The following is a 23255-nucleotide window of genomic DNA, read 5'->3' on the forward strand; positions in this document are numbered from 1 at the left end:
TATCAAACTTCTATCCCAATGTTAATAGTTTCGGAACATTGTCTTTATAGTCATGGAGGATGGAGACAAAGAAAATAAACTTAGCCTGATTTTACATTAATTTTATAAAAATAGCTGTACCTGATTTTGCTGCATGTAAGTTCTGTTTCTCGTTGTCATCATGATGTCCAGTTCTCCACTGATTTAAAACTTCCTGAAAGGACTGGGCAGAAGCTTCTTCATCAAAGGACCCTTCACACAGAAGCCTATCTCTTGGATTTGTACATTCTGCTTTTTTTGTTGTTGAAAGTTCTACCTAAACCAATTAAAGATGTAACTAAGTATGCTTTACTAAATTTTCTGTATCTTAAAATGCAGATAGCATTAATTGTTAGGCATTATGGCGCATATTATTTTTGACTTAGTATAGAATGTTTTAAAGTTGTACTTATTCATATGTTTTACTGATTTTTTAGAACTGTATTGGCAATTATAAGTGGTCTCTTCAGAAATTATTAAAACTGAAGCATGCAGTACTGAGGCTTTTTCATCTTATTCACCAGTGTTCTCCCTGGAAAACAACAATAGTCTTTTATATAAGAGTCCTACTTCTCTAATCTCCAGCTCCTGCAATCTCCTTGCAGCAGAAAGAGCACTTTTTACATGTAAATCTGATCATGTGATGCCTCTGCTCAAAATCCTCCAATGACTCTCTATGAAACCCCCAGATCCTACTAGGACTTACAAGGGCCTATAAAACTTTATACTTTCTACCTTTTACTTCACTTCTTTCAATACTCCCCTTCACTCACTCTGCTCCAGTTGAATTTACATTCTTGCAATTCTGGAAGCAGATTCCCACTTGAGGGCCTTGCCCTAGTTAGCTATACCCAATGCCTGAAATAATCCTTTGTCACATTTTTCACACAGCATTCTACTCATTTCATCTAGTTTCTGCTCAAATGTCACCTATTCAGAGAGTAGGCAATGACCCTATTGATGTCCCTTTCCACCCACTTTCTAATCCCTTATCTGCTTTATTTTTCTCAAAATAATTTATTTGTATGTGAATTTACTCTACATGTTTATTTGTTTATTTCCTGGCTCTCCCCATTAGAGTGGAATGAGAGCAGGGATTTTTTCCCCTACAAAGATAGTGCCTGGCACAAAGTATGTGCTCATTAAAAGTTAGTTGAATGAATAAAGAAATAAATGCATATAAAACATTGCATGCTTCTTAGCATAATGATGGGGGAAAGGATTAATTCAGTATAAAATATAGATCCACTGTGAACACACAGAAGAAAATAAAGGTAGGATTTGGTGAATATCCAGTGAATCAGAAAAAACATCTACGTTAGGAAACTAAAACAAAATAAATTCTACACCAATAGCAAATTATCAAATGTGAATTACCTATACTGATCAAATTGCTAAATCTCCATTGTGTATCTTCTAGATACAAGAGTAGAATTCTTTATGTTCAGCCCTTAATTGCAAAATAAACAGATAAATTGTTAGAGTACAATTGAGAGCGGATCTTTAAATATGTGTACAAAAACGTCAAATATAAAGAAAAAGCATCTAGGAACTGGCCAGACACTATGTAAGCTGTTGGCCATAGAAACACAGGTTTATAAGTTGACAAGAAAAGTAGGAGCAAGGAGCAGTATTTAATTCAGATAAACAAGAATTCTATGGACAAAACAAGAAGGGGCATGATTCTAGAGAGAGGGAATTATATATAGGATATATAAATCTATTATATGTATGTATGTGTGTACACACACACACACACACACACACACACACACACTAAGGCATGGAGTCAAAGAGCACAGTGGCATGAAACTGTAAGCAGTTTATATTGCTATAGCAAAAAGTGAGATATGAAAAAATATAAAGGGTGAAAAGACAAAATCGTGAAATATCCTGCCTGCCGCACAGAGGATCTTAGAGTTTCTAATAAGAGGAACTTATTAGAAAAACAAAGCTACTGAAGAGTTCCACACAGTATGGGAGAGAATGAAATTGGGGAATAGTGAGTCTGGATGCAAGGAAACAAATCAAAATGTGTCAGCCATTTGGCAACATCCATCAGCATTACGAATGCATAACCCTCTTCACCTAGGAATTTCAGGATTGTATCATAAGGATATATATATATATATATATATATATATATATATGCAAAACATTTTTCAAAATTCTTTATACTATAGTTCATACTGGCAAAAGACTGAAACAGTATAAATGATCAATGAAAAATAGATTTTAAAAAGTCCAAAAAACAGAGTATTGTACAGCCACTATATAGATGAAAAGGCTAGAGAATGTACTTATGTGCATCTCAACCTATATTGTTAAGTGTAAACATCAGGTGTGCAGAGCAGTATGCAAATTATATTGATATTTCTTTAAATAAATATCTACATGAGAAACTGAAAATATTATTGGTTCCTAGAAGGGGAGAGAATAAAATGAAATTTCCACTTAATAAATCTTAAGAAAATAAATTTGGTATTTGAAATAACAGGAATAGAAGTGACCAAAGATTCAAGAGACTTTCTAGGTGGCAGAGTGACTGCATGAGACATGGCAACTGATTGGATGTGCAGAAGAGGGAGAGAAAGGACGACAGAAAATAATTGTTCTTGCTGGCCTGGAAAGCTAGAGGACACGCTGACACCAACAGTAACATCTGTAAGTTTTGGAAGAGAAATAACGAATTTAGTTTGAAAATACTGAGTTTCGGAAGTATGTGGGAAGGTAATTACAGGTATCCAGTAAGTGATATGTGAGGGTGTGTAAATATGTACATACACTGCACTAACGAAGAAGCACTGAAAACTCTCTGCTTTATACAAAATGGTTTAAGTATACAGCAGCTTCCCAGGACCTCTCCCTTCCAGGGAATAAATCAGAGATATATGACATTTGCATTTTATAGCTGTGCCTCCAGAATACTTGGCTTCCATATAGCAGTGGTAGGATAGGAAAAAGCCAGAGGATTGTACATCAGCTTTTAAGTGTTTTAGCCTACAACTGTCACATCCCATCAGAGACCAATATGACTCTGCTCAACTGTAAACGGGCAAGGAAATTTTAATGAGTAAATGGAATCAGTGCTGTACATTTATTGCCTTTCTAGGCCACATGATATCACTGAAAGATATGCTTTAATATCCCCACTTTCCAGAGGAGGAAACAGGGAACCAAAAAGGCTAAGTAAATTGCCTGCTGTTACAGTAAAAGCTATAAGAAAACCAGGGTCAGTATTTCAAATGCAGGTTTCTGTCCCTAAAATGAAAGCTCTTTCTTTCATGAACTGCACTCTTTCCAAGGATAACCACTGGCCTGAGTCCCTAAGAAAAGCATTGAGACAAATATCAGTCATTTGGAGTACTTTGATTCTTCCAGGCATTCAAATTGCTTACTAGGCTAATTAAAAATGAGACTCCTGGGCTCTAAAGTAGATGCAAACACACAAACAAACAAACAAACAAATGAATAAATGGCAGACCAGGAATGCACACCCAGTGCTACAGATGTTCATTACAGTTAAAGAACCACTGCTCCATAGCAAAGAACAGTGTCAAGCATATAAGGGGGTTATCACTTCAGTGTAAGCACTGTGTACAGGTGCATATGCTGAGGGTCAATAGCAACTGACTCCCAATCAGGAATACTCACCAGAATTACGGATTAGTTGCTAAAACCACAGATGTCTGGACCCCACCAAGAGAGATGCTAAACTCAGTTATGTGTATTTCTTTGATGTTTCTTCATTTGATTCTAATATATGCTCCTGGATAAAATCACTGAATTAATGGTTCTTAAGTAAAGAGGTGGAGGGTCTATATAGCAGTTGCCTACATGGACAAGATGCAACCTTTATTGTAGGAATTAAAGGTATCAGAAAAAAAGTAAACTCTATAGGTTTTTAGTAGGTCTACTTACCCACCCATCCCCACTGCCCTTCTCATCTGTTAAATGGGGTAATAATAATGCAAAACTTAGATGGTTATTGTGATTATTGGCTAAGATAAGGCAGGTAATAGATTTAGCACAATGCCTAGAATCAGATTAACAAATGTTAGTTGTTGATTTACCACTATTATTACTGATTTAATAGATAAAATGACAGGCATGAAGGAGAACCCTTAAAACCATAGTGTCTGAGTAGTAGTTAAAAGTAAATAATTCGGAATCAGAAGATCTGGGTTCAAATATCACTATCAATGATACCTTGGTCACTTTATAAAAACTGGATTTTTTTTTTGCCACTGTTCTCCCATCTGAATAAAAAGAAGAATTTCAAAAAGGACAAAAAGGAATAATACATGTAAAATTTTTAGGGTAGTATCTGGAACATAATCAGTCTTCAATACGTTATTATTATAACAATGAAGCTATAACTCATTTTATGATTCCTTACAAACAGCGTTGGCAGGTCTATTAAAACACAAAATCCACATAAATATGTTGACTTTCTTGGACAATTCAAGCATAGTTCCTTTGCTATAAAAGAGATCCTACTAGCATTGAGAATGTTTTCTTTTATGTTCTATGAGCATGGGTTTGGGACTCAACAGACTAAAGTTCAAGCCTCATCCTGTCACCAAATAAGTCACACTGTGTGACTTTGGCCAAGTTATATACTGTTTCTGAACTCCAGTGAAAAAATGAGTGGTATATAACCAAATGAGGATTATTACATAGATCAAAATTTGAGGAAGACTGTTTCTTGCTAAAAAAAAAAAAAAAAAAAAAAGACAATATAATATATCTGTTATAAAAATATGGACATAAGCTGATGAAAATTTATTTAGCACATCATGGGATCAGTAATCAATCTCAATAACTACCAGCATTTGGTATAAATCCGATATTAAATAACTGTGAAATTTACTGTCACCTAAAACACTTGGCAAGTTTTATATTTTTAGCCTCCCTGAAATCCTGATTAATATAAAATCATTGTATTGCATTGTGTTAGCTTTTTTATGTTCCTCCCAAATACTCATTCATTTCCTGACATGTAGAAATTTCCATTCATCAAAAAATCAGAGTTCAGTGGAATCAAAGCAATCTCCTTAAAGAGATTTTATAGTCAAGATGTTTTTGAGTAATCAGAAACAAATTAATATTAAACAACAATGTGATAAAATAATCTGCAAAACTCTATAGTTCTAGTTAAATATATGAATGACAGTCTCCGTGATCATTGATGAAAGAAAATGTCTAATATATTTTCGTCAGCTTACCTCAGAGTTGCTCCCTGGCAGAAGAGATTTAGATTTATGCTGACTTGTACTAATCTCCTTTGTAGAGCAATTCTCCCCTTTGGATTCATCTGGATTAACTTCCTTTATAAACCGATGGGCAACATTCAATACATTGGATAATATTTGAGATTTTGCCTATTAAAAAAGGAACAAAATATAACTAAAAAGCTTAATATGTCAGCCTAAGTAATTTAGATACATCAAATCATATTTTCATTACTTTATGACTACTAAATTCAATGCATTTTATTTAATATTTAAAAATACAAATTGACATTTATATCAACCAATATAATAGTGAGAGCTGCCATCTATTGAGGGGCTAGTTTGGGCTAATACTATCCTAAGTATCTTAAAAACATGTCTTTAACTCCTAAAGTCAACTCTAAAGCATATGTATTTTTATCTGTTTTAGGAATAAAGGAACAAAAGCTCTGAGTGTTTTAATATCTTGCCCTTGGTCACACGGTGAGTGGGTGGCAGAGCTAAGAAGTGACCCCAGGTATATATAATTCTAATGACTCATAGCCTTCTACTATGTTAACCCCAAATAAGCAGATGTGTTATTTTGTGCACCTTGTGGCTAAAGAACTAAATATAGCTAATATAGTAGGATCCTGAATAAGCAGTAATAAGTATTCCTTGATGATAAAACATCTTTAGAAAGTATTAACTATTCAAGAGCACACATCTACCTGTAGTTGCCTAGTGCAGGCAAAGTTTTTCCTCATGTCCTACCTTTGCTCATGAGTTTCAGTTGCCAGGAAGGCCCTCCCTCCCCTACTATCTTCTTTGCCTGGAAGATGCCTATTTCTTCTTCTGGATTTCTCCCAAGTTAGTCACACAGGTCTAGGAACCTTTCACTGCCTTCCTCCCCCAGCTATGTGAAGTGCCTATTCTCTGTACCTTATTCCTACCCTGAGTAGGGTCCTACCAACCCCTACGATATTAATTTTATGTCATCTTTTGGTGTCTATCTATCCCATCATAGCATGTAAGCTCACAGAAAGAAAAATTATGTCTTCCTAAGTCTTTGTAATGCTACTACCATGCCTGGCAGATAACATATAGTAAAAACAAGGTGCTGGGGGAGGGAGCGGAAGAATTGCAGAATTAAAATAAATGACTGAGAAAAAGAATTCAAAAAAACCTTTCCATGTGCCTTCAGAGTGGCTGAAAATGAACAAGTGAATCTCAGGAAGGCCCGATTTCCTGAGGACTCTCCTACCAGTACTACTCTGGTGTGCCCCAGGACCTTGCAGGATTCTGAATGCCATATGAAGTTGAACTAAACTAACTCCAGGGGAAAGATGCAGGCTGTTCAGAGGCTCTCTGAGAACCTGGCAGTAGGAACACGAACAATCAGTCTTAGTTCTTAGTAAATGTCCTCAAGACAGAGGAAAACTTCAGCAGGAATGAGACATAATTATTTTGTATTCTCCCATGGAAAATTCCTATTTTTAAATTTTCATCTAGTTACATATTTAAATAGCTAAGATAACCTTGAAACTTTCCAATATGACCTTTTGTAAATTCGTTAAGATTTGCTGCCATCTGATTCTAAAATAAATTAATGAACATCAGATTAACTAGTGTTATTTCACACTGAATTCATAACTTAGCTATGAAAAATGACTAATGTGACCTATGCATATATATTGCTGTCCAATACGAAGCTATGATATCTGCTCCAAATTTTCCCAGTAATCATTAAAAAGCCCATATAGACCTATGCAGTCGTTTTTTAAAAAGAAATATATAATGATAGTACAATATTATTGTCTGTTTCGTTATACTGTACAGTAGATCCCTATGGCTTATTTACTACTAATTGTACTTAACACTGCTGAACTGTATGCTTAAAAATGATTGAGAGTAACATTTATGTTATTTGTTCTTAAAACACAATTTTTAAGCAATGAGCACAAAGAAATGATGGGTGTGTTTTATTGTTTATAAATTGAAGCTAAATACAGTTGATTTAACAAAAAGAAAAAGTAATAAAAAAAAATTCAAGCAAATGGTAATGCTTAATCCTTCCAGATATACCTGTATTTTGACAAATATTTTTTTAAATAAAGTAATCCAATCTATCTGCTTTTAAATTCCCTAGAATAAAGATTTGTGATTTCAAAGATGGTTAAAATGTCTAGTTTTCATTTTATATATTTTTAAATATCAAAAACAATACTATTAATTTTATATAAAATTATCAAGAAAGAATTATAATTATTTCAAGTATATATGTTTATTTAAGCAACATGAAACAAAGATTATTCTTTCCCTAAAATGAATCTTGTTATCAGTGTTTCAACAATTTTTATAATACTCTAGGTAGCATTTTAAAAGACTCTGAAATGGCCAAAAAAACTACTTTATTCTTACATCAAATTTATTGTTAAAAATAAGTTAAATATCATGGATAATTGATAAAATGGAATGCTATATCTGGATGTCTTAAAGTTCTGTTAATTTGAGATAAAGAAAATGACAATAAATTGAAATTTTCATTCTCAGAGTATTGTACATTTAAATATTGCTTTTCTCAGTTGGAAGAGTGCATACGTATACTTCTTATTCTTAAAATAAACATACAAGAAAAGGAAACAGATACTGTGATCCCCATTACTTCCATAAGGAAACCCAAGCTCATAAAGTTTAGGTCAAAGCCAAATGGATACGAAATATCAGGGTTTGGTTAAAACCAAGGTCTTTATTCTATCCTAATCTTTTTCCCCTCTTGAATGATGTTAACATAGAAAATAGACTTTCCTTTTGATTTCTTAAACTTAATTAAATTTTATCTCTGATATAAACATTATTCCTTTAAGAAAACAAAAACTATAATTCTATATACAATTGCTCTTGTGGGGATGAGGTTGTTTAGTTTTTGCTTTTAATTTATTTTGGCTTATTTTCATGTTTGAGCAAGCACTAGCAAATTAAAGATGGAACAGAGGTTCTCTTTTTGCTCATATTCTCTATCATCTATATATTAGGGGAGGGACAGTGGAGGGCTATATAAATTTTGAAAAAAAAACAAAACTTTTGAACAATGAAGTTAGAAAGTATTCTATAAGAGTAGAATTATAGAATAAACTTAAACCATCTCTTAACTAAGAAGTGTAAAATTTAACAGAATCTATAATATTAGAAATTTATCACAGTACTACAACATGCTATTTTACAATACTTAAAAGTCCTAGATATATGAAACCTATATCACACATTAATGATTTGCAACTTCTTGTTCTCCAGACCCAATCTCCCATACTTACTCCAGAGAATAATTCACAACTAATTGCTTGATACTCACTTCTCTCCACCTAGGTAGGTACTCCCCTTGAATCTGACAGAGCTCTTTAATTGTTTGATGAATGTGAGAAATAGTAATGAGTTTCACTTCCAGTGGCAAGGTAATAAGAAATGTGTGTGCCTTCTCTACTCTTTTTATTGTTAGGCAATCTTGTTAAAAAATATACAGTGATGAAACACATTATCACTAAAATGTCAAAGGTCGAGATGAAGAGAGAATCCCAAAACAAGCAAGAGAAAGGGTGCTTACTTACAAGGGTACTCCCATAAGAATGTCTGCTGATTTTTCAACAGAAACTTTGCAGGGCAGAAGGAATTGGCACAGAACATTGGCACGAAATTGATGAAAAACAAGAACCTACAACCAAGACTACTCTACCAACTAAGGCTATCAATTAAAAATGAAGATAATATAAAGAGCTTCCCAGACAAGAAAAAGCTAAAGGAAGTCAAGCCAGAATTATAAGAAATGTTAAGTAGACTTCTATGAAAAGAAGAAGGGGCAAAAAAACCCCATAAATATGAACATAAAATGGCATAAAAAGGCTTCCTAATTTTTTTTAGGAGGCCACCACTACCCTGATTCCAAAACCAAAGATACTACAAAAAAATAAAACTATAGGATGATATTCCTGATGAACATTGATGCAAAAATCCTCAACAAAATATTAGCAAATCGAATTCAGTATACATTAAAAATATCATACACCATGATTAAATTAAATTTATTCCTGAGATGCAAGGTTGGTTCAGTATCTGTAAATCAATTAATGAGATACACCACATTAACAAATTGAAAGATAAAAATCATAAGATCATATCTATAGATGCAGAAAAAGCATTTGACAAAATCCAGCAATGATTTATGATAAAAGCTCTCAGTAAAGTGGGAATACAAAGAATATACCTCATCATAATAAAGGCCATAGATGACAAACTTACACTTAACATCATACTCAATGGAGAAAGGCTAAAAGTGGTTTCCTCAATATCAGAAATAAGACAAGGATACCTACTTTCACCACTTCTATTCAACATAGAATTGGAAGTCCTAGAAACAGCAAACAGACAAGAAAGAGAAAAAAAAGGCATCCAAATTAGAAAGGAAGAAGTAAAGCTGTCATTATTTGAAGATCCACATAATATTATACATAGAAAACCCTAAAGATTCCACCAAAAAAACAGTTAGAGCTGATCGGTGAATTCAGTAGAGTAGCAAGATACAAAATATTAAGAAGTTGGTTGCATTTTTATACACCAATGATGAACTATCAGAAAGAGAAATTAAGAAAATCCAATACAGAATTGCACCAAAAACAAAATATCTAGGAATCAAAATAACCAAGAAGGTAAAAGACTTGTTCTAGGAAAGTTATGTCATTGAAAAAAGAAATTGAAGAAGATACAAATAAATGGAAACATATAGCACGCTCATGGGTAGGAAGAATCCACATCGTTAAAATATCCATACTACCCAAAGCAATCTATAGATTCAGTGCAATCTTTATCAAAATACCTATGGCATTTTTTAGAGAACTAGAACTAATAATCCAAAAATTTATATGAAATCATAAAAGATACTGAATAGCCATGGTAATCTTGAGAAAGAAGAACAACGATGAAAATATCACATTACATGATGTCAAACTATACCACAAGTCTACAGCAATCTAAACAGCATCGTACCAGTGTAAAAGCCAACACATAGATCAATGGAACAGAATAGAGAGCCCAGAAGGAAAACCATGCTTATATTGTCATTTAACCTATGACAAAGGAGGCAAAGATATATAGTGGGGTAAAGACAGTCTCTTCAACAAATGATGATGGGAAAACTGAACAGATATACACAAATAAATGAAACTGGACCACCTTCTTACACCGTCTACAAGAATAAACTCAAAATGGATTAAAGACTTAAATGTAGAACCCGAAACCATAAAATGTCTAGAAGAAAACATAGGCAGTAAACTCTGATATTGCTATTAGTAATTTTTTTCTGATATATCTCCTTGGACAAGGGAAACAAAGAAAAAATAAACAAATAGAACTACATCAAACTAAAAAGTTTTCCACAGCAAAGGAAACCATCAACAAAATGAAAGACAACCAAATCAATGGGAGAAGATATTTGTCTATGATACATTTGACATAGGCTTAATATCCAAAATGTATAAAGAACTCATACAACTCAACAACAACAACAACGAACAATCCAATTAAAAAATGGGGAGAAGACATGAATAGGTATTTTTCCAAAGAAGACATACAGATGGCCAAAAGACATATGAAAAGATGCGCAAGGTCACAAATCATCAGAGAAATTCAAATTAGAACCACATACCTGTTAGATTGGGTATCAACAATAAATCAAAAAACAACAAATATTGGTAGGGATGTGGAGAAAAGAGAGTCCTTATACACTGTTGGTAGGATTGCAAATTGGTACAGCCACTCTGGAAAACAGTTTGAAGGTTCCTCAAAAACTCAAAAGTAAAACTACCTCTTGACCCAGCAATTATACTTCTGGGTATTTATCTGAAGAAAACCAAAACAATAATTCGTAAAGATCTATGCACCCTTGTGTTCATGGCAGCACAATTCACCACAGCCAAGATATGGAAGCAACCTAAGTGCTCATCAACAGACAACTGGATAAAGAAGTTATGGTACATATATATAGTGGAATATTACTTAGCCATTAAAAATGAAATCTTATGTGCAACAACATGGATGGACATAGACGACATTATGCTGAGTGAAATAAGTCAGACAGAGAAAGATAAATACCATATGATTTCACTTATATGTGGAATCTAAGGAACGAAAGAAATGAATGAACTAAATGAAAACAGATATAGAGAACAAACTAGTGTTTGCCAGAAGAGAGATGAGTGGGGGGACTGGGTGAAAAAGGTGAGGGGATGAAGGAGTACAAATTAGTAGTTACAAAACAATCACAGGGATTTAGAGTACAGCATCGGGAATATAGTCAATATTATTGTAATGGCTGTGTATAGTGCCTGCTGGGTGCTAGAGTAATCAGGGGGATCACTTCATAGTTTATATTCCATACACCTGAAAGTAATATAAAATAATAATTAAAAATTTTTTTACAAAAAAGATGTATGGTGTCATTGGAAGTAACATATCAAAGATTGTGAATGCTACAGGTGAAAGTCACCAAATCATTGCTTAAGAAGGAGATGTCTTAGGAATATCCATGTCAAACTCTTTGGTGAGTAAAAAATAAACTTTTAGTGTTTTAAGCCATTGAGATTTGAAGGTTCTTCTTTTACTGAAGCAAGCATTACCCTACTGTATAGCCTCAAACTTGGAGAAAAACCCTAACTGGGTATCATTTGAGCTAGCAAAAAAAAAAAAATCTTATTTTAAAAACGTGTTTTCCACTAATAACATACATAAAAACATTATTCCCGTATCTTGCCGAAGTTTTCCTCTCTACTTGGAAAAGTGAGCTTTCTTATTAGAATTGATTTATCATTTTACACCCAGATCAAATGTTATCCAGTTCCAATGTATATTCAAAGGCATTATTAAAAGTAGCCTAAAAGGGCCAATTGTTTAATCTCTCTGAAACAAAGTTTTCTTCCTCAACTAACTGCAGCAAAATTAACATATCTTCTGTGTGCTCCTATACATCCTTGCTTACATCAGTACTATAGCTTCGCTCCTCAAAGTAAAGCTATATCCATAAATCAGCAGCATCACAGTCACCTGGAAACTTGCTAAAAATATAAAATGTCAGGTTCCACTCGAACTAACTGAATCAGAATCTGCAATTCAACAGGTAACTTGAATGCACATTGAGTTTTGAGCATCACCGTTTCACTTATCTGTCAATTGTGTTACAAAGTGGTTAAATACAACTGTCTTCCCTTTTGTGATTATGAATTCCTTGAGAGAAGGGACCATGCCTTATTCTTCCTTATATACAATGTTTCCCATCAAACCCTTTTAATTCTCTTCCCTGCAGCTCTATCCTTCATACTTTGCAACTAGAATATTGCTTGAGGCTGGTTAAGAACTTGAGAAATGTTGGGTGAATCAAATTTAACAGACTCACTAAGATAAAAATGACTAAAACTTCCATTGGAAAATTCTTCCTTGTACCCAAGCTAAGTCAATGTCAACACAGGTAAAACCACTGGCACAATTAATAATGACATAAAAGGGCAAATAATGTACCTGACTAAGCCTAAGTGTTTGTAACTGTAAAATGAAGACAAGATCTACCTTGCAGAGCTGCTTTGAAGAATATGCATTCTGGATGAAAAACACCTAGAGGCATGGTAACATAAAGCAGTGCATTCAAATGATTGCTAACATTTTATTTACATCACAATATACTATTTTTCTGTTAAGATAGATAGTTGAAATATCCAGAAAATAGAATTTCTACAAAATTCAATAGATGGAAGTGGGACTTCAGACTATGGTATAATAAGGGGTCGGTAAATAATTCTATCTCCATAAAACAAATATTAAACTGAATAAATTTGTTAGAAATCATGTCAGGGCTCTGAAAATCAACCAAAGTAAGCAAATTGAAAAGTATTTACTCAAGGAAAACTATTATGACATTGCTGAAGAACGGCAAGAGCGTATGGCTTCCTTGCGTAGGCCTGCTCCTACCTCATATCTCCCTTCCCAAGTTTGTCACTGTAACTAGGGCAAGACTGGCCTTGCTAAATAGGAAGTGTGCTTGATTCTCAGCAGAGAGCAGAATCCTGAAGTGACAGTGGTATTATCAATGAACTAGCAAATTTGGTTATAAATGAATGGAGAAAACCTACAGCTCTGACAGCCTGAAGTGTTCATCTCAGTTCAGGTGAGCAGCAGACCAGCCAAACATTTAATGGGATGATCCTGAAAATAAGTTCTACAGAAGGACTGACTAAGAAATGGAAATCATAAAAGAGAACCAAATGAAAACTCTTGAAAATGATTAAAATAGGTTAACAAGAAATGTGAAGTGGATGAAGGATGACTCAGTGAACTCGACGATAAATCAAGATAAATTATCCAATTTAAAAAGCAAAAAGGAAAAGATTGAAGAAAATGAACACAGCCTTAGAGACCCGGGAGAAAGCATTGGGATTCTCACATATATTTAGTGAAAAGTATCAGAGGGAGAGAAATGAGCACAAAAAATATAAGAAGAAAGGGTGGTCCCAAAATTCTCTATTTAATGAAAATTATAACTTTAAAAATCCAAGAAGCCCACCAAGCCCCAAGAAAGAAAAACATAAAGAGATTCATATAAAAACATGTTATAATCAAACTACTTAAAATCAAAGATGATCAGAAAAACTTGAAAGCAACAAGAAAAAAATGACTCATCACATATAAGCTTGCATCAATATGAATAACAGCTGATTTTGCACTTGAAAAAAATAAAGACCAGAGGCAGTGAAATGATACAAAGTACTGAAAGGAAAAAATTGCCAAAAATAATTTTATATTTACCAAATCCTACAAAAATAAAGACAATTCCAAATAGACAAAGTAAGAGATAAATTCATTACTAACAGATGCGCCTTACAAGAAATACCAAAGAAAGATTTTAAGGCTGAAAGATATTAAATCTACCAGAAGAAAGGTAGAATTCCAGGATAAATATAAAAGTTGAAGGTGGAAGTAGTCTGCCTGGGCTCTCAACAGCTTTCCAATATCTAGTCCTGGTTCGTACTGTGACTCAGCCACATTGTCCCTACTCCCATACAATGAGACATCGGTGAGGTCTTCAGCAACAAGAAAAATTATTTTTTTTGCTCAAGCTAGTGTAAAGAGGTCGAACTAATATAAGCATCAGTGCTTCCATACTAGGGCAATGAGATTTGAAAACGTGGGGTTGTGTTTTGTGCTTTTACAGTCTTTGGAGAGCACTGCTGACATTTAATGGGTGATAACCAGGTTTAATGAATCCTCTGAAATGTGAGGAATAGTACAGCTTAAGAAGAAAAGTTTCTGCCCAATACTCAAAAGTATCCTCACTGAAAATTACATAGACATAGCCTTATATTAGCAACATTTTTTTCATATTTACAGAAACCCAGCGAAAACTAATCACAATACCACCACATTAAAAAGAAAGAAATAAAAGTTCCTTCTAATTCACAAATAGTACTTCTCAGCAAGAAATGCTGTTAACAGTTTGGTATATATCCCTGTAGCCTTTCGTTTCTTCTTAAAAGGACACATCCAGATTTGCAACACAAAATATATCATCTTTCACTTAATAATATAAAAGCTATCATTTTTAAATAAGTAACCAATGAACAAGAATGCGAAGGTTATTGTTATAAAATATTTAAAATGGATAACTGCATTATTAAGTATCATAACTTTACTATATCTATTAATAAAATATTTTCAAATTTTAAAACTCAAAGGTAATTATATTTCCATCTTTTTAATATGAAATTTACATATAGCAGTACTAAAAGGTATCAGTAAGAGGCAGAGGAGACTGAAAATGATGAAAATTAACTGTGCAACTTCTCCACATGATAAAAATGTTTAAAAATCAAAACAGCCTTCAGGGTGCATAGTAAATCATATATCTCACCGTAGAATAGAAGCTTAAACTAGAGCCAAAGAATGTGATTTACTGTCAGCATTTCCAGATTCCCCCACATCCTTCACTAGACAGTGTGATGGTAGGATTTCATCTGGTAACTGTTCTAAATTCTCATCTGAACTTTTTTTTCTCCCTAGAATGATATTATCTTTCAAATTACACTCTAGAAGAATTCATCACTCTGACAATGTATCATTAATCAAAGTACAGAGAGTTGATATTTTATAGCTTTTTGGAATGGATGGCACCTTGTAGAAGTTAAGGTCCAAGAGTAAAAGTTTTACTTTAGTTAGAAAAATGATATACTTTATGGTAGTGTCAGTGTTTTAAAACTCTAACTACCATCATCACCCTAAACTCTGGCTATCCAGCAATAAATATCAATGATCATGTTGACATAGCTAGCCATGCCTCCTTATGTGATCCAGAAGTTCCAGGTGAAAGAAGTACACAGATAATTTAAACTTGTTACTTCCTAAGTGTGAAAAAAAAAATGCTGGCATATCTCTTTTCATTAAGTGAACTGTGACTGATTTTCAAATTATAAAATTTTAGAAAAGATTTATTGCAACCACAGCCTTGCATTAAAAACTGAAAACTAACTTCTTCAGAAGAGTTCTGTTATTTCACTTGTATTTGCTAAGTAAATAGAGATTGAGATACATACACACACACACACACACAAAGAAAAAAATGTTTTACAGCAAAGTTCAAGAAACATTATGAATTCATTGGTTGCAGCAACTGTTGAATATGGTTGAATTTGGAAACCTTTAATGACAAAATCATTTCAGAAAGATCAAATTATGTTCTAATGGAATTGTTTTTCATTATATAGAGAGAGAATTTTTTTTTTTTTTGCCTCGCTCTTAAGAAAACACTCCCCATGCATATCAGTACTATTTCCTCAAGTACAGTTTGTTCTGGTTCCTTGCTGTGAATTACCTCATAGGCAATTGGTAAATAGGGGTATGATGTCAGTAAAACTGTGGAGTTTTATTGATTCTTAAGTTTTTCTTTCCCAGCACATTACTGTTTTGAGGCAATTATGGGCAAGCTGTCTCACAATTAAAGCCAAAGCCTTAGCAATATATGAACACCTTAGGGAAAAGCTGAAAATCTACAGAAATGCCTTCCCTTAGCACAAGTACAGATTGTTTTAATGGCTTTTAACCACCATGTACTCCACAAGGTTATGCTATCTGGAAAAAAAATGTGAGTGCAGATAAAGAAGCTATAAAGACACTTCCCCTGATTTAAAACAATTAAAGGAGGCAACACTTGGACTGAATTTTTCATTTTGATGGAAATGATCTGTTAGATGGAAATGATCTCTGTTAGAAGTGAATTGCTACCATGACCTACATCACAGAGAAGGAGGCACAAGTCCTCAAGGTTCACATGCTGGTGGTTTTATTAGGATGGTTAACTCTTTTTTATTAAGGCTCTGATCACAAAGTGCCATAGGATTTGAGTGGTCTTCCCATAACCCTATATTTTTTGGAAGTCCTGATAGTTAGATAGGCGATATTCCAGAAAGGAAAAGTTTTCAAAAATCATGTATCATATTATGGCAGAAACACATATACATTCTAAAATCATGCTTTAACTTATAGCAAACTTTTTTTATTAAAAAAAAATCATTAAAACATTTATTTGCTCAAGATCTATTTATTCACAGAAACCTCCACAGATTATTTTGCCAGCATATTTCTATTTATATACTGCAATGAACGCATTGCGTGATGACAGTATAAGGATCCCATTATCTAAAATCCACAAAAACAAATCAGAGAAAATTTCTCTGAGTTGGGGGCTACATAGAAAAGAAAAAAAGCTGGCTATACCAAACAGATAAATTCCTCAAATTATCATGGATCTATGACAAAATGCAATAATTTCATTAAATTGCCACAGTAAAAACATGTTGGCAAAGTAAAAGTAATTTACTTATAAAAATACATTACTTTGAATATCCTAATCCATTAAATAAGAATGGAAAAGAAAAGCTTTACCATCCATTTTTCTCAACATTAAAATATATCTTTTATTCTTAGAGCAAATTTTATTTTGCTTTCCTGATGAATCCATCTTTATAGATAGTCAGTATAAATTTGTTCCCGAAAAATATCCTTTACCATAGTCAACTCTGAATTTTCTATGAAAGTTGAAGAAAAAGATATCCATAAAGTATTTGACCAAAGGTTTCAACTACTGTTAGGATAAAAAAAAAAAAAAAAAAGAAAGAAAGAAAGAAAAAGAAAAAGAAAAGAAGGAAAGAAAACAGTTAAGTTCAGACCAGCTGAAAAAAATAGAGGAAAGAAATTTCCATACGGCAGAAACTAAAAACAAAAAACAGAATTTAAGTAAAAATCCTCATATAAATATACATGAAAAGAAGGAGAAAAAATATTTACAGGGTAAAAGAAAATTATAATAGCAGAACTCACAACAGAATCATGTTTTAAATACAGTTCTGCTAATCATATTTCTAAAAACAGAGATAGAATTTTCATGAACAGTAAAAAATGTCAATGATATAAAAAATCTTATTGCAAGCCAGATAGAAATCAAATCCCAGAAGTGTGAAATTCTTGTGGCTGAAGTTTATTGCTTATTTTAGTACCATTTAAGTATAACTTAAACTAGAACTTGGAGGATCTTTAGATTTACCTTTCTTCTAAAAGTCTAATGAAAAACCATAGGTTTTATTAATTAAAGATTTATGTATTATTATTCCCCCTTGACACATAAAAAGAGAGAAAAAAAATAAATGATGATCCAACACATGTCCCTAATTATAAATGCAAGTTAGCTATTCAACATAGTAAATGTCAAATAAAACTAATCTGGACTCTATATTTAGTACTATCATAAAGTAACATGTAAAAATAATAAAACACACTTAATGTAGTTAAAATATTTTAAAATAAAATAATATAGCATATATGTTGCTCAAAATAGCTCAAACATATTTGACAAACGTATTTGTCAAAATTTCTTAAATCACTTGATATCAAGAAAAAAAAGTGGTATCAGTCTAAATAACTATGCCTTTCAAATTTTATTACAACATTTAAAAATTCTATTTAGAGAGAAGCCTTAAAAGCAAGCCAGAATAGCAATGAGAAACTAATGCAGGAAATTCACACCTGCAATCTACTTTCTATTTGAAGATTTGATGCCATATAATCATTCACTATATTAATTATCTTAGCAAGACTATTGTTTTCAACTAATATTACATATAAAATGCATCCAGATGAGTTAGCTACTTTCACTAATTACTCATATTTGAGCTACATGAGGAACAGATGATTTTATATGCAATTTTTTGAATGACAGATTTTTAGGCATTGCAGAATAAACTCACTAACAAACAGCAATCAATAATTTGTCACATTTGATTTTTATATATAGTAATAGTGTTACATCACAATTAGATGATTTTTACTCAATAAAGACCAATGGACATAAAATATAGTAAAGAAAACTACTGCAATATTTGTCAGGCTCCATGAAAAAAACTATAAGATAATTTTAAGTAGCACCTGCAAATTATAAAGGTTCCTCAAATACCCAGCATCAATGTGATTAATTAACGATTCAGATGTGGTTAGAACAATGATTTTTATGGTCTCCATTCAAAATTCAGATTCTATTATTCTCTATTTGGATACAGAAGAAGTCTGTATTTTTAAATGTACTCTGATATACTAAGTTCTACATCACTATTTTTTCACAAAAGATTTCCAAAATATATAATACCATAATGCTTTGTAAAACAGCCCTAAAACAAAAAGTAACCATTTCATTAGGTTTTTAGACTTGTTATCATTAATATTACTTTGCTATCTAGTTTCTAAATTTAGATGGTGCTGAATTTCTACTAACAAGATATCCTAGCTAAAAAACAAAAAACAAAAACAAAAACAAAAAAACAAAAAACAAAAAACCCCTACTATATGGAGCACCTGCTATGAGTAGAATACTTTTATATTTGTTGCCATTTAATCTGATCCACACAACAACCCTGAAAGTTTCTGAGCTTGAAAATATTTTAAAGATTCCCTTAGCATAAATATCACTGAAACATCCTCCTTTCTCTTTTCAGGTCCTCTCTGCATCTACCCTCGCCACTGTATCTGTCAATTGATTCTGTAATATACTTGCTAAACCACTACGTTCTTCCAGCTCTTCACTGATGATAACAGAAATCCTACTCTCCAGTTTCGTAGTGCTTTCAAATGTCATCTTTTCTCTTTCCCTAGCTTTTCTTAGTGCTGGCATCTAAAAGGTCATCACCACAGATATAGTTTCAGTGAAGAGCAGGCTATTAAACTATCCCATATCTTATTCTTCACAAAAATTCTTGTCAACCTTTCTTCTAGGAAGATACACAAATGGCCAATGAGCAGATAAAAAGATGTTCGACAACATTAGTCACCAGAGAAATGAAAATCAAAACTACAGTGAGATACTATGTCATGCCCACTAAGATGCTAGAATCAAAAAGACAGATAAATGTTGGCTGGGACATAGAGCAATCAGGACTCTCACACTGCTGATGGGAATGTAAAATGGAGCAGCCACTTTAGAAAACACTGGGCAGTTCCTCAGACAATTAAAGATAGTTACCATCTGACCAAGCAATTCCATGACTAAAGGTATAACTAAGAGAGAAATAAAAATTTATGTCCACACAAACTGTTCACACAGATGTTCACAGAAACATTGTTTATAATAGCCAAAAGGTGAAAACAACCAAATATCCATCAAATATCAATTTTATACATTTATTAATAGATAAACAAGATGTGACATAACCATACAATGGAATGTTTTTTAGCCATAAAAATAAATGAAGTACTCATACCATGACATAGATCAACCTTGAAAATATACTAGGTAAAAAAGGCTAGATTAAAAAAACAAACAAACGAAAATTATATGATTCCATTGACATTAAATGTCCAGAATAGGCTAATCTATAAAGACAAAAAATAGATCAATGGTTGCCTAGGAATTAGAGGAAGGCAGATAGAGGGGGATGGAAGTAGTAGCAAAGGGTTTCTTTTTGAGGTGATAAAAATGGTCTACAATTAAATATGCTGAGTTGCACATAGCTGTGAACATACTAAAATCCATTGACTTGTACACTTTAAATGAATGAATATATGGTATATAAATTATATATCAAGAAAGTTATTTTTAAAAAATTCTTGTCAATGATGCCTGTACACGTGATCTTAATTTATCTTTTGGTTACTACGCCAGTCTACTTTTTAAAATTCTGGTTGATCTAGAAACTTAAGGGAAATCAAGGAGTCTGCCTGAGTTAACTAAACTTTCAGACTCACAAGACTGTCATCAAACCGTTGTTGGTGTCAGTCTCCTCAGGAGGATAAAAACAGGAAAACGGTTTGCCAAACAGGACAGCATCTTCTTGGGTGGGAGTCTTGCAGCAGTTAACAAAGGGGCACAGCTCAGACAGCGAAAGGATGTACTTCACATAGAAGACTTATTTTCCCTCCCAGTCAATTTCAATCTGCAAGGCTTCCAGAATGCCACAGCACACATGCCAATCGCCAAGCCTCACCACACTCAAGGAGCTATGGTTTACTCCAAGTATTTATAGTTCTCCTGTTTAGATGCAACTTGCCAGTCAGGAGTCATACTTACCATAAGTATACTGTCTAGAAACATAGTTGACATTTCTACCTTTATCTGTTTCCCAGGGTAAGAGCTAGAAAGTTAGCTAAAGATCATATTCTTATACTAAAGAGGCTTTTGTTAACCCTTCACCAATATAACACATTAACACATCATAAATTCTTTTAATTACCCAATTTTGATTTTAAAAATTCAGAGAAAAATAAACTTTGCTACTTAAAATATAGTTTTAAATTATTTCCGAAGATTGATCATATCATGAGTGATTTATTTACATTTTTATTCATTCAAAAACTGATTTATATGTATCAGATGCATTAGTAAGCACTGAAAACACTGTGATGAACAAGACAGAAACAATCCCTTTCCTTATAGAACTTAAAAATTTTCAGAAGATATTTTAAAAAAGAATAGTCAGTAGCAATATAGTAAAAAAAAAAAGAAAAAAAACCTCAATAGAGAAAGTACAGTGATAACCGCATTGAAGGACGATAAATACAGATGTATGGCACAAGGAATGGCATTATTCCCATCAAAGAAATAGGTAAAAAACATGCCAATATTCAGTTGTTGATATATATTTTAAATATTTTATTTTTTCTTAAGTGTAATATTATTTTTAGGACATTTACATCACCTGGATGTTAAAATCATGTTAATTATGATCATTCCATTTTGAGAGTGCATTCACTCACCATCCTTTAATTAGCATCTTATGGTCGGGCTTTAGGAAAACAAAGTGTTCACCTCTGCCCCTTCTAGGTTCTCTCTCTAAGGGCTGCCTGCCCACAGAGGGACACATTCCAATCTAGACCCATTAAGGAGTTCTACTGGATATGCCCTGCCCTTACAAAGGTAAATATCTATAATTTCTTTTTTTTTTTTTTTTGAGAGGGGGGGATCATACAAAAAAAGTTTCAATTCAAGGAAATGTAAGGAAGCTGAATTTGTCTGAACATTCATGCACAACCACCAAATCTGATTGTTATCAATAATAAAATTGATATTTTGATTTCTACCTAATATCTATTTCTCACTTGGTCCAGAATTTGAAAAGTGAAGAAAAAGATATTATATGTTGAACTGCAGCATTTAATTACTCTAAAATTAGGGGAACATTTATCATTTCATGGGTCAGGTTCCCCATGAAACAAATCCTGAGATTTGCCTGTCTGACTCTTAGTGGGGACTGCTCTGAGAAGAACATTTGTGAACAAGTGAAGACAGAAGAATTGGTAAAGAGAAAATCTGAATTCAATGCAATTGCCAGTCCCAAGGTGGGGAGCCCTGATGGCCCATCAGTTGTTAACTGAGACAAGCGGATGGGTGGCAATTCACCAGAAACTGAACCAGGAAATGAGCTACTTCTTAGAACAGAGTGTAAGCTCAGGAGTGGCCGTTCTCTCTGGGCACAGACAATTCCTGGGGAGAGACTCAACTATGGTTCATCCACAGACAAAACTGCATGCAGCTAGAGAAGTGAGTATCTATCTCAGTCCTGAAGAGGAGGATCTGGGTGACATACCGTAGTATCTACGATATGTGTATGCACAGCAAAGAAAACAGCCCACATTAAGATCATCCAGGTAAATAACCATGATATTATCCAAAATGACTAGCTATGATCCAAATATACTATACTAGAGGACAGATTGGTGGTTGCGAGAAGCTAGGTAGGGGTGGACAAAATGGGTGAAGGGAGCCAAAGCGTACAAACTTCCAGTTAATAAAATAAATAAGTCATGGGGATGTAATGCATGGCATGGTGACTGTAGTTAATAATACTTTGTGCCTATTTGAAAGTCATTAAGAGAGTAGATCTTAAGAATTCTTATCACAAGAAAAATATTTTTTGTAACTATAGTGACGAATATTAACTAGAGTTAACATGGTGATCATTTTTCAGTATATACAAATATTGAATCATTATGCTGTAGAACAAAAACTAATATAATATTATGTCAATTATACCTCAATAAAAATAAATAAAATAAAAATACTGTAGTATTCTAAACATTAACAGAATGATCGTGTGAGCCTAAAAGCTCATACTGGTCATTGTCAAATAAAAGAAAAAAAAACACTACCAAAAAGTTAGTAAGCATAAATTGTACTCTGATGATAACTCAGATTCTTCCTGGTAATTATTTTCCTGTAGGTATGTTCAAGCAAACATATATTCCTACTTCATATAAACATTCCTTTCTTTAGAGAGAAAAAAAAGTAAAAAGGCTGCATATTTTCAGAAAATATGGAAATTTTACCTCAATTATCTCTTCTCTCATTACTAACCTCCCCACTGCCCAAGGTCTCTCCTTTTCATTTAAGAAAATCTCCGTTCTAATTAAGAAAATATACATATCAGAATCTATTAATGATTTATTTAATCCAACCTC

At 33.0% G+C, this 23255-nt stretch overlaps 1 protein-coding gene across 3 annotated transcripts in view; it reads right to left on the minus strand.

Annotated features, from left to right (window-relative positions):
• The window catches only part of ZBBX (zinc finger B-box domain containing), a 93630-nt gene that overhangs the window by 42369 nt on the left and 28006 nt on the right, over window positions 1–23255 (minus strand). For all 3 annotated transcript variants that reach the window (XM_016128428.2, XM_016128427.2, XM_016128429.2), the window contains exons 8-9: window positions 5247–5402; window positions 121–295 (exon numbers count right to left, since the gene is read on the minus strand). In XM_016128428.2, the coding sequence (XP_015983914.2) occupies window positions 121–295; window positions 5247–5402 (331 nt within the window). The remainder of the gene's footprint in view (window positions 1–120; window positions 296–5246; window positions 5403–23255) is intronic.

Source organism: Rousettus aegyptiacus, unplaced genomic scaffold (assembly GCF_014176215.1).
Source record: "Rousettus aegyptiacus isolate mRouAeg1 unplaced genomic scaffold, mRouAeg1.p scaffold_m13_p_4, whole genome shotgun sequence".
NCBI lineage: Eukaryota > Metazoa > Chordata > Mammalia > Chiroptera > Pteropodidae > Rousettus > Rousettus aegyptiacus.